Source organism: Nuphar pumila, chromosome 3 (genome assembly GCF_984573655.1).
Source record: "Nuphar pumila chromosome 3, dmNupPumi1.hap1.1, whole genome shotgun sequence".
Classification (NCBI taxonomy): domain Eukaryota; kingdom Viridiplantae; phylum Streptophyta; class Magnoliopsida; order Nymphaeales; family Nymphaeaceae; genus Nuphar; species Nuphar pumila.
In genome coordinates this window covers 3995984-4013053 of record NC_143251.1, presented here as the reverse complement: position 1 = coordinate 4013053, position 17070 = coordinate 3995984, and the positions used below count along the sequence as shown (strand labels likewise).

Sequence of the window (17070 nt, the reverse complement as noted above, 5' to 3'; positions counted from 1 at the left end):
CTTGTGGCTGAAACTGAAAAAAAAAACTGACAAAGGAGTGCAAGACAAAAAGGTTAAAGTAAAAGAGAATAAAGCAGACGTGACAAGGCAGTTTTCAGACCAGCAGTAACGTGATGTTCAGAACCGATAGAGAAGAAAATCAGAAAACAACAACAGCGTGGAAAAGAAACAATTTGCGTGATATGGGAATGAAACTGGAAGGGAACTCAGCTCTAAAAAAGGAACAATAACAGATCTGAAACTACTTCAGATCTGTAACAGAGAAACTCAGCGAAAGAAAATAGAAGAAACAGATGATGTTGTCGTTGAAAGGAAAGAAATATTTCAGCAGAAGGGAGAAAGGAACAAAAGAAGAAGACAGACAAAAGAGACGTGACCTGTCTGTGAACTCGACTGAAGGGGAGAAAGATCTGAAGACTCGGTTGTCTGTGAACTCGTCTGAAGGTGGAGCAGGCTCGGCAGATAGTGGCCAATGGAGCAGGCCCTTTCACGTTCCCTGATGAAGAAGCAGGCTCGGTTGAAGGTGGAGCAGACTCGGTAGATCGTGGCCAATGGAGCAGGCCCTTTCACGTTCCCTGACGAAGGCACTTTTACGCCCAGAGCAATCGATGCTCTGATACCATGATAAAACTGCTTTGGGTTGGCAGTTTTGTCGTGAAAACTGAGAAGGAGTGGAAGAAGAGAGGAGAGAGGATTTTCCTTGGAATCGGCAGCCACACAGACTTTTTTCTGTTGCTGCACTAAACTTCATTAAGATAAAATAGGTTTACAAATCTTTTACAATGGCAAGACTACCCCTAGTTAGTAATGTATATTACATTATAATATAGCATACACGTGGTCTATATGGATCCTCTACTGGATCCATATCCGATCTGTATTCTATTAGAACCACCCACATATTTTCAAGCAAAAAATAATATCAAATGAATAGAAACCATGAAAGCTGAATTAGATGCACTTGAAAATGCTTCTATATGGAATATTCAAGATCTTCCTCCCAGGGAAGAAAACTATAGGATGTCGATGGGTTTATAAAATTAAAACCAAGAGTGATGGTACTCTTGAAAGATATAAAACCCGTTTAGTAGCCAAAGGTTATGCCCAAGAATATGGGATTAATTATGAAGAAACCTTTGCTCTGGTGGCTCGTATGACAACTGTCCGAACCTTAATTGTCTTAGCTTCTATCAAAAAATGGTCTATTTTTCAAATTGATGTCAAAAATGTTTTTTTAAATGGAAAGCTAGTTGAAGAAGTATACATGGAACCCCCTCCTGGTCTAAGTATTCCTAAGGGTAAAGTCCTTCGCTTAGAAAAAACTCTTTATGGACTTAAACAAGCACTAAAAGCTTGGTATGATAGGTTTAGTCGTGTTATGATTGATATTGGTTTTCAATTCTGTTTAACTGACACTGCTTTGTTTATTAAGAATTCTGATGCAGGGATCATTGTGCTTCTTCTCTATGTGGATGATATGATCATCACCGAAAGTGATAAACAGGGAGTTGAAACAATCAAAACACTTCTTAAATCTCATTTTGAAATGACCGATTTGGGCTTGTTGAGATATTTTTTAGGCATTGAAGTTGCTTATTCTCCTAGAAGATATTTATTATCTCAGACTAAATTTGTTTTTTATATTATTTTCAGGTCTGGTATTACTCATGATAAGAAAGTTGACACTTCAGAAATTGTTAATGTTAAAATGAAGATTGATGATGGAGAACTTGCAGACCCTACTCCTTACAGACAGCTTGTCGGGGCACTTTTCTATTTATCCATTACCAAACCAGATATAGCACATGTTGTTTACACAGCAAGTCAATTTCAACATGCTCCTACTTCTGTTCATATGGGAGCATGGGAGCAGTCATATGTATTATCATATACATCAAGTCCTCTCTTTCACGAGGACTTTTCTTATCTTCCTCCTCTTCTCTTGATTTAATTGCATATATTGAAGTTGATTGGGGAGGTGATCCCAATAACAGACACTCAACCAGTGGCTTTTGTGTCTTTTTAGGGGAATCATTGATCTCATGAAGGTGTAAAAAGCAGCAGAAGGTATCTCTCTCATCCACCGAAGCTGAATACAGAGTCATGGCAAGCACAACCATGGAAGTAGTTTGTCTCCGACAACTGTTTGCTGACATAAGAGTTGAAGCAACAAAGGCTTCACAAATGTGTTGTGACAACAAAAGTGTGATCTACGTTGCTAGTAACAGAACATTCCACGAACGCACCAAACACATCGAAATGGATTGTCACTACGTCAGAGAGGAAAATCTACACGGGATAATTGATCTGCCATATGTCACTTCAGAATATCAGTTAGCAGACTTCTTTACAAAGCCTCTCGCTGCTCCCCGATTTCACTTTCTCTTAGACAAACTTTCGCTCATTGTACCGTAAGTTTAAGGAGGAGTGTTAAAATGTAAAACTGTATATATATATAATAATATTATTATTATATATATATAAATATATTTTTCATTTCTTTCTTTTCTTTAATTTTTTTCTTTATTTTTATTTTTTGTCTTTATGTCATCTAGTTCAGTTTGAACTAGAATGATTGTTGCTAGTCAAGTCCTGTCCAGACTTGACTAGCAATAGAGTTGTTGGACTGACACAGCCCAACAGCTCTAAATAGAGTTGTTGAACTGTGTCCAGCAGCTCTATTGAGTCCCCTTTCAGTTGTGTATATAAAGGGGTGCAGCCCCTCTTGTATATGATAGATCCCAAATATTTGAAACAGTCATCCACCGGTATTTCTTGCTCACCAAGCTTCACTAAACTCCCATCACTACTTCGTTGCTTACTAAACCGACATTCCATATATTATGTCTTACTCTTACTCAACTTAAAACCTCTTGCTTCCAATGTCTGTCTCCATAATTCTAACTTAGCATTAACCCCAGCTCTAGACTCATCAATCAAAACAATATCATCAGCAAACAACATACACCACAGCATATTTTCTTGAATTGATCTCGTAAGCTCATCCATCACTATAGCAAATAGAAAAGAGCTTAATGCAAATCATTTATGTAACCCAACCGTTACAGGAAAATTGGTTGTCACCCCTCCACAAGTGCGGACATTGGTTACTACTCCTTCGTACATATCTTTAATTATACTAATGTACTTGAAAGAAACACCTTTCTTCATCATTGTCCACCAGAGAACATTCCTAGGTACTCTATCGTATGCCTTCTCCAAATCAATAAAAATCATATGCAAATCTTTGTTTCTCTCTCTATATCTCTCAATAGATTTGTCTAAGAAGATGTATAGCTTCCATAGTTGATCTTTCAGGCATAAAACAAAATTGATTCTCCGATATCATGACAACCTTCCTCAACTTAGACTCAATCACCCTCTCCCAAAGTTTCATAATATGACTCATGAGTTTTATACCACGATAGTTTATGCAATCTTTTATATCACCCTTATTCTTATATAGAGGCACCAAAGTACTCTTCCTCCACTCATTAGTCATTTTATTTGTCCGCCAAATCTTGTTAAAAAGAGTTGTCAACCATTCTAAACCTTTATCACCCAAGCATTTCCAAGCCTCGATAAGTATACCATCTGGGTCAACTGCCCTTCTTGATTTCATTTTCTTCAAAGCCTTTGCAATTTCTTTCTTTTGAATCTTGTGCATGAAGTCACGATTCATCTCATGAAAAGGAATGGAGAAGTCTCCAAGATCCTGAGCATGACTTCCATTAAATAGCTTATCAAAATAATCTTTCCATCTCTCATTAATCTCCTCATCTTTGACTAAAACCCTTTCGTTTCATCTTTGATACATCTAACCATACCCAAATCCCTCGATTTCCTATCTCTCATCTTTGCAAGCCTATAAATATCCATTTCGCCCTCTTTGGTATCCAACTTGTCATAAACCTCCTTATATACCTTATCCCTCGTATTTCGAACTACTTTTTTAGCTTCCTTCTTTGCTATCATATACTTCTCCAAATTCTCATTACCACGACTTTTACTTAGATTTCTATAACACTCTCTTTTAACCTTAATAGCTAATTTGACATCCTCGTTCCACCATGATGTATCCTTACCTAGCGGAGCACCGCCTTTAGACTCACCCAATACCTCCTTAGCCACATTTCTCATGCCACCCGCTATCTTATTTCACATTGATTCTGAATCCTACTCGAGACACTAATCAACTTCCTTAACTATCTGCTCTACAAACAATCCTTGTTTAGCTCCTTTCAGTGCCCACCACTTAATTCTAGGATCTATCCTATGTCTATCCCTTTTACGGCATTTTCTAATTCTAAGATCTAAAATTAAGACTCTATGTTGTGTAGCTACATTTTCTCCCGGTATAACCTTACAATCGATGCAACAACTCCTATCTCTCTTTCTAAGTAAGAAAAAATCTAACTCGTATTAACCCCCATTTTAAATGTTACTAGGTGAGACACCCTCTTCCTAAACCAAGTGTTTGCTAAGATCATATCATAGGACAAACCAAAATCTAAAATCCTTTATCCACTTTCGTTTCTTTCTCCTATACTATAGCCTCCATGGATACTCTCAAATCCATCCCTACTAATACCTACATGTCCATTAAGGTCACCGCCGATGAAAAGCTTTTCTCCATAAGATATCCCTTGTACTACTCCATCTAAATCTTCTCAAAATTGACGCTTCATAGAATCATCTAAACCTACTTGAGGTGCATAAACACTAATAATATTAATAATATTTGTACCTAATACTAATTTAATAAGTAAAATCCTATCACCCTTCCTACGGACATCAACTACATTATCTATAAACTCACAACTACATTATCAAATACTAATTGAACCCTCTTGTACTATCCCTTGTAATTTGTATTTTCGCATATCTCATTACAATGGTTAACTTTAAGATGTTTTAAACATTATGCAAAACTAATTCTTTGAAAAACATTCTAGATTGTTTATGCTTAAGAATGATCTTCGATATTTGTGTTCATCTCTATTCGACTTTTATATAGAAAATAAATCTTGTGTTGGATGCTTTGAATACATTTTATAATGTTAACTCATTTTTCTCTAAAAATGTGTCATAGTCATACAAAATATATTGCATTATGAATAATGTTTGGTATAATTTCATAGCTTCTATATAACTATGAGTTATTAGATTATTTTCATGATTGGTAGTAATTATGCTTAATTGGGGGATATTAAAAAGTTCTTCTAAAAACTTTATATGTATTATTTCCTTAATATTACATGTTTTGTTTGTCTCATAGTAGACTTTTGTTTTTAAAAGACTTCTTTTTAAGACAATGTGTCATTGTCTTCTCTTTAAAAATTATTAGATCTTTTGTATGTAATGTGCCCTATTGCATCTATTCCTTGATCGGTGAATTTATGACTTCATCTTTAAGAATTGATTACGTTAAGCATGATTCTTTTTTATTCAAAAGGTTGTCATGAGACATTGTTATGCATATGATTGCACTTTTTCTAAGATTGGTCATCTACCATTATTGGTTTTCTCAATTTGAAATTGTCTTTTCATATTGGTTCTTTTTATGAACTCCACTATTTGGAAAATGATTTATGTGAGTATTTATTGCCTTCTTATGGCATTTGTGTTGTCCATCACAAACTTTTATATGATGCATCAATTTTCTTGGCCTTATTATTATTGAATCGGAGATGTTTGTTGGGGTGACTTGTGTGCACCTCGTTTTATGTCATTTTAGATTGTCAACTTATAGTTCGACTCTAACTGACAATTATGTGATCTTTGATTGCGAGTGTATTGAATCACTCTTGTTTTTTGGCATTATTTTTATTATGGATGCTTTTAATTATTTGTATCTGTGATGGATATCTAATTTTTTAAACTATGGTGTTTCGAAATATGGTATAAATTGATATTTTTTAACTGCATTAGTGTTTCCATTACAAGCCTTCTTACTTCTGGTGTCTTCTCCTTTTTATGCCTCTTATCTAAGTGTCATCATATGTAGACAAGAGATGTTTGTTCACACCTTCGTGTGTGTTTTTAGCCCATTGTTGGCTTTGTACTCTTGTTCTAGTCGTTGATATACTTGTTTTTAAGTGTCAATATATGTAGACAAAAGATGTTTATTCACACCTTCGTGTGTGTTTTTTAGCCCATTGTTGGCTTTATACTCTTGTTCTAGTAGCTGATACACTTGATCCTTAGTGTCATTATATGTAGACAAGAGTTGTTTATTCACACCTTCGTGTCTGATTTTTAGTCATTTGTTGGCACTATGCGCTTGTTCTAATCATTGATACACTTGTTTTAAGTGTCATTATATGTAGACAAGAAATGTTTATGAAGGTGTGTCTTTGGCCCTTTAATGGCATTGTATCTATGCTTTTATTTTAGTCACGTATACACTTGATTTGTGGGTTTTGGAGGTCTAATGAGGTGATTGCTTGCAGTGGATGAACTATTGTTGAGATTTGCAATATTTTATATTTATGAGAATTTTTAAATTTTTTCATCTTGCGCAAATTGGTTTTGATTTGCATGTATCATTCCCTGTATCATGTGGGATTTTTTAATTCTGTAATGAATTTTTTAAATCTTTACTACTTGTTTTTTTCTTGTATGAAAAAATATTTATCGATAAAAGTTCATGCATTTCATTGATAATATATATATATATATATATATGTATATTTGGACCTCTATAATTAAAATCACTCTAAGATGTGTGAGTTATGTCTCTAATTGATTATCGTGTCCACATTGTGGTCCGCATAAATTTAATTAACTCATCTTTTATTGATAAAATTAGTTGTCTCCTCATTATTGTTTTATGTGTATTGAACATGCTTTAACTATATGATGCATATATGTGTGTATTAGCATGAAGTTAATTAGCTCTTTCTAATCCGTTTTGTAAAAGTTCTCTTACTCATTCAATAAACATGTTTTTTATTTTCACGCCTTTGTGCATGTGTACTCCTTTGAGAGTGTTCATCTTGCCTTTATGCGCATTTTGGTCTATTGAGAATCTAGTGCCTTTGGGCACATAGCTTTAGTTTTGAAGACATTTTCACGTGGTGCATGATTGAAATGCTTCTTAAGCATTTTTTTATGATAAATAAAGATTCATTATTTTATCGTATTCTTTCATTTATATCCTTTTATGGGATTTGTTTGAAGTGTCTCTAATAGACACTCTTTTGAGACATTCGTATGCTTTTTGGAAGACTACCATTTTCACTTTTATGCATAATTGTTTAGCTCTTCTTAATTAATCATATGCCCTTTAAATAATCAAATCTTCTTATGATCAATGTTATGGTTTCTTGAAAAATAAGTTGATTATGATCTTTAAGGGATGCTCCACTTATCCTTAAAATCTAGTGATTCAAAAAGTTGTTACTATTTTGTTCAAACCGTTTTATTATTGTTTTACAATATATTGTTTTGCAACTCTTGAGCTAGAATATTTTTCTTGTGTACTTGGAGTCTTCTTTTGGTTTGTTCTTTCTTTGTAGGATCTTTAAGATGTGATACCTTCGATACATCATGGAGATAATCAATGAAGGTGCTTGGGGATGAACACCAATAAAGGCATTTTGAAGGCTTATATTTGCAAGAATTTTCTAAGATGCCATAAAGATGGAGATTTTCGTTGAAGACTTGGACTTCTACCCAAGATTCGTTTTGTATTTTCAAACTTTCGGGATAACTTTTCCTGTCAAGTTTGAAGGGGAGTGTTAAAATATATATATACATATGTATATATATATAACATGTAATTCTTTTGTAAATACCTAATAGGGGTAAAATAGTTTTTTTTACCATTTCTCGCATATTCATTTTTTAATATTTCTTTTTGTAGTTTTTATTTTTCTTTTCTTTTTATTATTTCTGTCTTTTAGGCATTGAGGAGCCCACCATATAGATGTTGGGCCCCTCCAACAGTCATAAATATGACTGTTGGAGGGGCTCCAACGCTTATATGGGAGCCCCTCCTTGGGTCCTCTCGCTTATATAAATAAAGAGTTATTCTCCTTGTATTTGTATGCCTTTTTCAAGGCTCATTTCAATAAATATTTCATTATATTTTTCATGCTTGTGTAGCCTTTTTAGGCTTTTATTTTGTCCCTTTGTGGACTTATTGTTGGGTTGCCGTAGTGCTTGTCCATTATTGGACTTTGTGAATGCTTGCGCATTCTTGGGTTACACTTCCGCCTATTTCCTTACATGGGCATGAGTGAGTGAGTGAGAGAGAGAGAGAACAAGATTAGTTAATGCATAGTACAAAGTACAAACTTGAAGAGGAACTGAAAAAATGACACTATCTACACCAGGGGACCTTATGTTTAATCCTATCTGAAGTTTTCTGCTAACCTTGCCCATCAAGAGAGAATAGAGATAAGATCCAACACTTCGCTCTAAAAATTAAGTGCAGCAGTCAGCCTTAATATTTCCAACTGAGGAGCTCCTTGAATGGACGTGTGACCAAACAACTCCAATCAACGCATGGTGTTAACATGTGACAAGGGAAACCACATCAACAAACACATACATACATACATACATACATATTGCATGGTATTCACATAGCATTTGCAGGAATACCTGCAGTTTGAAAACTACAAAATCATGATAATTCATCAATACTTACAGAAGGATGTATCACCTATAGACTATTTATGGAGGGGAATGATCTTAAAGTTTCTCCTTCACAGACATGCAATATCTTATAAATTATTCAAAGATGAAGAGTTACTCCATCATGCATGAGAAGTAGAAAGATTTTGCCTCTGGCATAACATACACGCACAGATAGGCTCAAAATCAGATCACTATTTAGTGGAATTGTGCAAAACATCTCAAAAAGGGTGCTAAATAAAAGCATTTACTGTGTTGCCAACAGACATTAGATACCTACCAAATTATTCATCTCTGCTTCAGCAAAAGCTTTACCATCTGCTAGAAGGCTCCAGACCACTTTGCTAATTCTCAACGAAATTCGCATGGCATAAGAGGGGCTTTTATTCTTCTCCTTCTCCATTAACCGCAGGTGAGCAGCTTTCCGTAAAGCCAGCCTAAGTGATTTAGATGCTGCTTTCCTAGCCGTATTTATGTTTACCAGTTCTTTCTTCAATCCATGAACCTAAGCATGCAAATAAAAGCATAGATTGTAACTTATTGGGCCATTTAACATCAGAAAGCTCACTATCGTGAAGAAATAGGGAAGATCAGCCAGAAAATGCCAGAAGCTAAAAGATAAAATCCTCTGAAATCTGTACTCAGAACTCGTTAAGAAAATTAAATATTAATGATCCAAACTTCATCAAAAGCACAAGGCCACCATAAATTCTCGACTGCTAGCATACAAAAACGGATATGACCTAGAATCTACATCCAGGAAAGAATCCGCAGTTGAACCTTCATCAAAACTAGGAAGTATAACTAAAAGATGACAATTCTAATTTATCAGGTCAAATACTAGCAAGAACTAATTGCAACAATGACACAGAATATCATCCAGAAAGTGCCAGATGTGACAGATGAAATCTTTTGAAATCTATTTCATGATTTGTAGTGAAAATGAACACTGATGATTGAAAAGATAAGTGCAGGCTGACATAAAAAAAATTGGTCTCCTAAACAGAAAAGGATAGATCCTCAATCCTACCCAGAAAAATACCCAGTTCCACCTTCATCAGAATAGGATCTATGAACTAAAGTTGGGGGATTGCAACTGATTAGGCCGTTTGATAACAAGCAGCTTATTGCGACAAACAAATAAAGAATGTATATTAAACAGTGTCAGATCTGAGTTAATCAAACAAAATCCTTTAAACAGAAAAATAACATCGATATTGGGAACTCAATTGGGCATGCAAGCTGACAAGAAGCTTTGACTTCCTTCCAACAAGGAAAAGATAAGGTCTCAAATTTACAAGTTCAGAAGTATCAACAGTTCAACCATAATCCGAACTAGGAAATAACCATATGCACCACATAAAGAAAGTATCTAGGTATGCAGCTTCAAATGAAATAGACATTAGACGTTGAAAGATGCCACAGAAAAAAAAAGGAAAAAATAAGTGGAAAACACATCATAAAACTAAGCCAACCTACGCAGATGGATACAAAAAACATAGCAGAAAAGAATTCTTGAAGTTCAATTTAAGCCGCGACTTAGACAGATGAGTGCAAGGTAGTGAGCAACACAAAAAGACTCAATAGGGAAGGTTTTTGGCAAATAGAAAAGATTTAACTTGGTGAAGAAGTCTGAATTGATCTGGAAAGCAGATTTAGCTCAATGTTTTTTTCCAATGATAAGGAGAGATTCATATCATCAAAACATATATATAGAGAGAGAGGGAGAGAGCCGCACACACACGCAAATATATTGTATAATATATTGCTATAAATAAGATGCTATGCAAAAATATAGAAGGCATAAATATTATAGAAACATGCAGTGTATCTTACATATTACAGGCCTATATACAGCAGAGCAGCATCCAAAAGCACCCAGAGGAACCATCACTCTGACGATATGCTAGGCTGTTTGAAGCATCCATGCACGCACGCACACAGACACATACATGTATGTATATATGTATGCCAATCAGATAATTGTATGAACTTGAAAGCACACCTGAAAAGTCTTGAAGAACAAAGCTTTGAAAGTCATAGACCAAACAGCCATCCCGATATAAACCTGGCTAGAAAATCCCTAGAGACCCTCACCTTTCAAGGTGACTTGTAAACAAAAATAATCCTTAAAAATAAAGACTGACATGAACACTATAGATTGTGAATGGTATGCAAAATAATTAAGTTTAAAAAAATACTGAGAAAATATGAAGAGAAACAAACAGAAAACCAGCAAGTATAACCAACTGCACTGGATTTTTAAAATCAATAAACTCAAAAAGAACGAAGAGGAAATGGAAATTATAACAGTTTATCATGTTTTATACTATGTGTTTATCTGTTTATGTGTTATGTTTTCTTGACCAACACCATATTTTATGTTCTCATCATTATCTTCAAGTAACCAGGCATATAAATGTTAATGCATTTCTTTTTTAACATTTGGAAGCCTACCCATTCTGGACTAACTCACCAGCAAGGGCTTTCCACCCATAATCATCCACAAGTCACCATTCGTATCAGGAGACAAGCTAGCCTCACCCCAGACATCAGAAGATGCAGACAGGATCCTAATGTCATCAAGAAGTAGCTTGCGCTCTCTTTCTGCCTTTTCGAGATTAATTCTTGCAAGTTCTACCTCTTCAACACCATCAGGAACTACTTCATCTGCCTCCTCTCCTACATCTTCATCCTCATCATCAGGATATGAAAGACTGCTCTTACGGGGCCTAAATAATAAAAGCAGTTTGAATCAAATTAAAAAATGCTCACTATGAGACAAAGACTGTCCTTTCATATGCATGAAAAGAGTGAAAGGTAATTTCAACTAATAAGTAAACAGTCATCATTCAGAAACCAAATTAAGTCTCATAAGAAAGATCTAATAAAAGAAAATCCAGGAACTAGAAAAAAAGAGAGAGATGACTAAGTACAAATTCCTTCAGTACTAAGAAATGGAAGCACACAAGTCTAGATCTCCACTTATAAATTAGAAGTTAATCACGTCACAAGAACCATGACAGTAGGATATAAGCACCATCTCCTCAAACTTGTTGACATCAATCTTCATTCAACTTTACTTCTATATAATGACACTAAGACTCGAACCAGTTTGATACTATAATCTCAATCAAAAGAAATGCTTTTGACATAGTCTCGCATCCCAAAAGTTGCCATCACCCATCATGAACAATGACCATGCTCAAAGATACAGTGTCTCCTAAATGGAAATTTAGTAGACAATACCGCCAAAAGGTAAATTGATAAGAACATGGAGACTGTAAATGGAAAAGAACGAGGATCAAATACATCTGTCATTGACAATACAACAACAGAGTAAAATGAACCCATTCATCCGATACTAAAAAAATAAGGACAAGATCAGACTATGAAGCCACACACCACATGCACACACAAAATTCATTCTTAGTTTTGGATCACATACCCATATACAGAAGTTTTAACAAGGAAACTAAACAGCCATTCTCATATTTCGTAGCCATATCTTTGACAGTCATCAAATATTGTAAAAACATGTGTCCAACCCAGGAAACAAGAAAGAAAATAAGAAATTAAATGACCTAAATAGTCTGGTTCCCCTCAGCATGCTACAAAAATGATCAATAAATGACATGGAGAACCCTATGGAGCATAAAGAACAAAAAGAAAGATTTTGAGTCATCATAATGTAAAAGTATCTCCAATAAGATACTAAGATCAAGACCTTAATATTCTTGATAATAAACCCGGCACGAATGCACAATAAGAACACTTTAGAACACTTGTGCACAAAAGCACAACTCACAAATGCGCAAAGGCATAAAAATAATGGAATCAATTTATTGAGCACTTGGGCTTTGACTCAAAGCCATGAAGAAATACAAAGGGGAGAACCCCTATTTATAACACAAGAGGGGCCTCGGAGGGGCTCCACTCATAGATGTTGGAGCCCCTCCAACGGTCACAAATGTGACCGTTAGAGAGGGCCCAACGTCTATGTTAGCGGGGCCCCCAAGGTACCTTTTGGTACTTTACATAAAAGAAATAAAAAAACAAAAAGAAAGAAAATAAAAATAAATTTACAATCACATCCATAAAGTGAATGTGCATAAAACAGAGGAAAAGACTAAACTACCCCTATGGCTAAACAAATAGAAATATATATTTTATATATATAATAAGTAGATACATATACATATATATTAATATATGTATATGTATTACCATATATATATATATAATATATATATTACATTATATGATTATGTACATAATTTAACACCCCCCCTCAAACTTAGGGTAGGATGACCGAGAGTTTGCTAAGAAGGAAGTTGAAACGCGGAGCACACAAGGCTTTAGTGAAGAAATCCGCCAACTGATACTCAGACGTGACATATGGAAGGTCAATGATTCCTTGGAGGTACGCCTCCCGAACATAGTGACAATCCATCTCTATATGTTTGGTCCGCTCATGAAAAGTGTGATTTTTAGCAATATAAATCGCACTTTTGTTATCACAGCATAACTTGGTAGGCCCTTCAATTGTGATTCCCATGTCTTCCAGCAACTGATGAATCCAAACAATTTCCATGGTAGTAGTCGTCATGGCACGATATTCAGCTTCAGTTGATGATAGAGACACCTTTTGATGCTTCTTGCATCTCCATGAGATCAATGAGTCTCCTAAGAATACACAAAAACCAGTGGTGGAGTGACGGTTATTTGGGTCACCTCCCCAATCAGAGTCAGTATAAGCAATTAATTTTAACTCAGAAGAGGAAGACAGAAAAACTCCCTTGTTAATAGTGTGCTTTAGGTATCTCACGACACGTAAGATAGCACCCATGTGAACAGAAGTTGGTGCATGCTGAAACTGACTTGTCGTATGCACCGCATGTGAGATATCTGGTCTGGTGATACTTAGGTACATCAACGATCCTACTAGTTGCCTGTAGGGAGTAGGATCGGAGAGAGGAACACCATCATCAATCTTCATTTTAGCTCCTACTATAGCAGGAGTTTCACAAATTTTATTGTCCGTAATATCTGACCTGTCAATAATCTCAGATGCCAGCTTAGTTTGAGACAAAAAATATCCTCTATGAGAGTATGCTACCTCAATACCCAAAAAATAAGTTAAGAAACCCAAATCAAACATTTCAAACTTATCCTTTAAAATGGATTTTATGTTTTTAATCCCTTTAGAATCGCTCTCAGTTATAAGCATATCATCCACATATAGTAGCAGAATAAAATCCATGCATTAGATTTTCTAACAAACAAAGCAGTATCAGTAAAGCAGGATGAAAAAACATTATCTAACATTACGGAGTTAAACCTATCATACCAAGCCTTGGGAGCTTGTTTTAAACCATAAAGTGCTTTCCGAAGGCCCACTTTTCCTTTAGGAGAGACTCCATTCCAAGAGGAGCATCCATATATACTTCTTTGTTTAGATCTCCGTTTAAAAAAGCATTCTTAACATCCATCTGATAGATGTTTCATTTATTGATTGAGGCAACGGTTATAAGACATCGGACGGAGACCATCCGAGCTACCGGGGCAAAGGTCTCCTCATAATCAATCTCATATTTTTGACCATATCTTTTTGCAACTAAGCGGGCCTTATATCTCTCAAAGGACTCATCACTCTTAGTCTTGACCTTAAACACCCATCTACACCCTATTGCTTTCTTGTCTTTAGGGAGGTCTTGAAACTCCCATGTCTTTGCTTTCTTTAGAGCTTCAAGTTCATTATTCATAGCGACTATCCATTCCGAACATTTTCGTGCTTCCTCGAAGTTCCTAGGTTCTATGTAAGAGTGAATGGCGCTTAGACAGGCTTTATATTTAGGCGAAAAGGACTCATATGAGATGAACCTAGAAGGGGGTCTTCTTAGTCTTTCGGTCCTACGAAGGTTTATTTCACTCGAAGGAGTAGACTCATTATCATATCTTTCGAGGGCACTTCTGAAAGTATTCCTATCTCTATGAGAGTAGGTTATGGGATCTCTATGTGGTTCTTCATTGATATGTTGATGAAGTGTTTTGATTTGATTCATCATCACTAGTATCATCATCATCAATCAATAAATCAAACAGAAATGAATAGTCAATATTCTCGTCAATAGTTTCAAGTTTTTCGAAACCACTAATATTTTCTAAGAAGCTTACATTTCTGAAAACATATAGTTTATCACTTTTAATATCATAACAGCGAAAGCCTTTTTGAGTTTCAGAATAACCAAGAAAGGCACAAGGAATGGCCTTAGGAGAGAGTTTGTCATTTTTATCAGTAAGGACAAAACATTTGCATCAAAAAACCCTTAACCTGTTGTAATCAGGTTCTTTTTCGTATAATTTTTCAAATGGGGAAATCTTGTTCAAGTTTTTAGATGGAAGTCTATTTATGAGATAGACAGATGTAAGGGTTGTCTCAGCCCCAAGGTTTTTTCGGAATATTTTGTGAAATGAGCAAAGTTCGTGTTGTTTCAATAATATGCCTATGTTTTCGTTCCGCCAACCCATTTTTTTGGGGGGTTTTAGGACAAGACTTTTGATGGAGAATTCCATAATTTTCAAGATAACTTTTGAATTCATTGGAAAGATATTCGCCACCCGAATCGGTTCTAAGAATTTTTAAATTTTCATTGAATTGATTTAAAACCATCATATGAAATGTTTTAAAAGTTGAGAAAACTTCATGTTTATGTTTAAGAAAATATATCCAACTAAACCTAGTGAAATCGTCCACAAAGATAACATAGTATGAGAAACCTCCCTTAGATATCACCGGAGCCGGACCCCATACATCGGAGTGAACAATTTCAAAAGGTTTTGTTGTAAACATGGATCTTTGAGGAAAATGAAGACTTCTCATTTTTCCAAGAATACATTCATTACAAACAAAATTTTCATTACAAAGATGCTTAATAAAAGGCAAATAAGAGATTTTAACAATGTTGGGATGACCCAATCTCTTATGCCATACATGAATATCTTTGTTTTGAGCAACATTACAAAATTGATTCTTGGGAATTTTAAGAAAATCAACATAGTAGAGGTCTATCTCCTAGAGCCTTCCCCAATCAACTTTCCGGACTAGCGATCCTGTATCCAACATTTATCAGAAGAAAACTTTATATCCAAACCATAGTCCGAGAGTTGAAAAACGGAAAGTAAGTTTAAGTTTAGTTTTGGTATAAGACGAATTTTTGGGATAAAGAAGTCTTGTTTTTCAAAATTGCCCATTCCTTTAATTTCAAGAGGTGTTCCATCCGCCGTTGAGACAAAAGATGAAAGAAAATTTTTAGAATAATCAGAAAAAAAACAAGGACTTGGAGTCATATGAAATGAAGCACCGGAATCAAGGAGCCAAGATGTCTTACCGAGAGAGGATGAGGATGACATAGCGGCTCCAGAAATGCCTCCTTTGAGAATAGGTTGAAGAGCATCCATAATTTGTTGAAGCGAAAGAGACTCATTTGATGACGAAGGTCGTTCCTCTGATTGGGATGCTAAAGTCGCGGCAAGAAATTTCTTCCATTTGGGACAAATGGGTTTGATATGCCCCGGTTCTTTACAAAAATGGCAAGTTAATTTGCTATAGTCTTTCTTGCCATATCGATCAATTCCTCCTTGCCCTTGATTTTTGAAATGGGTGGTTTGTAGGTTTTCAAATTATTTTCGGGTCTTGACACGGCATTAAGCACTTCATAATCACTTTGAGAAAGTGTAGCAAGGATACTCGGGTTATTTTTACTAATCCCCATACGTGTTTCCTCACCACTTAGCTTGGTGATGACATCTTCAATAGAGGGAGATATGAAAGCGGATAGGAGAGAGGACCGAATTTGCTCAAATTCGGGTCTAAGACCATTTAAAAAGTTGAAGAATCGATCTTCCTCTAGTTGCTTGTGTCTTAATTCAATAGCTTCTCCGCTCCATTTTGGTTCGAGCATAGCAAGTTCGTCCCAAATAGATGATAGTTCGGCAAAATATTCCCGAATGGACAAATCATTTTGTTGAAGAATCAAAGCTTTCTTTTGGAGATAATATTTGTGAGATAAGTCCCTTGAAGTATACATTTTTTCAAGGTACAACCAAGCTTCGGAGGCCCTTTTAAACTTAATGATGTTGGCGTTGATCTTGGTTTCAACGGATGAAAAAATCTAAGATAATATTTTGAAGTTCTTCATTTCCCACTCATCATGCTTTTTTGAATATTCTTCTATGGCCTTTTGTCTATCTCCACCTTTAAGAATCTTAATATCCCCTTTCTCTATGATAGAAAGTTTGGGTTCGGGTTCCGATATGGAACCTTGAACGTATCCCCAAAGGCCTTTCCCTTTGATATGGGCTTCCATATTGCCGGCCCAAACATGGTAGTTCAAACCACTAAGTTTAAACCCAAGGGAGAAGTGG

At 35.4% G+C, this 17070-nt stretch overlaps 1 protein-coding gene across 3 annotated transcripts in view; it reads right to left on the bottom strand.

Annotated features, from left to right (window-relative positions):
• The window catches only part of SAB (HYPERSENSITIVE TO PI STARVATION 4), a 123441-nt gene that overhangs the window by 26416 nt on the left and 79955 nt on the right, over window positions 1-17070 (bottom strand). For all 3 annotated transcript variants that reach the window (XM_089998644.1, XM_089998645.1, XM_089998646.1), the window contains 2 exons: window positions 11120-11375; window positions 8924-9148 (listed from right to left, as the gene is read on the bottom strand). In XM_089998644.1, coding sequence (XP_089854770.1) covers window positions 8924-9148; window positions 11120-11375 — 481 coding nt within the window. The remainder of the gene's footprint in view (window positions 1-8923; window positions 9149-11119; window positions 11376-17070) is intronic.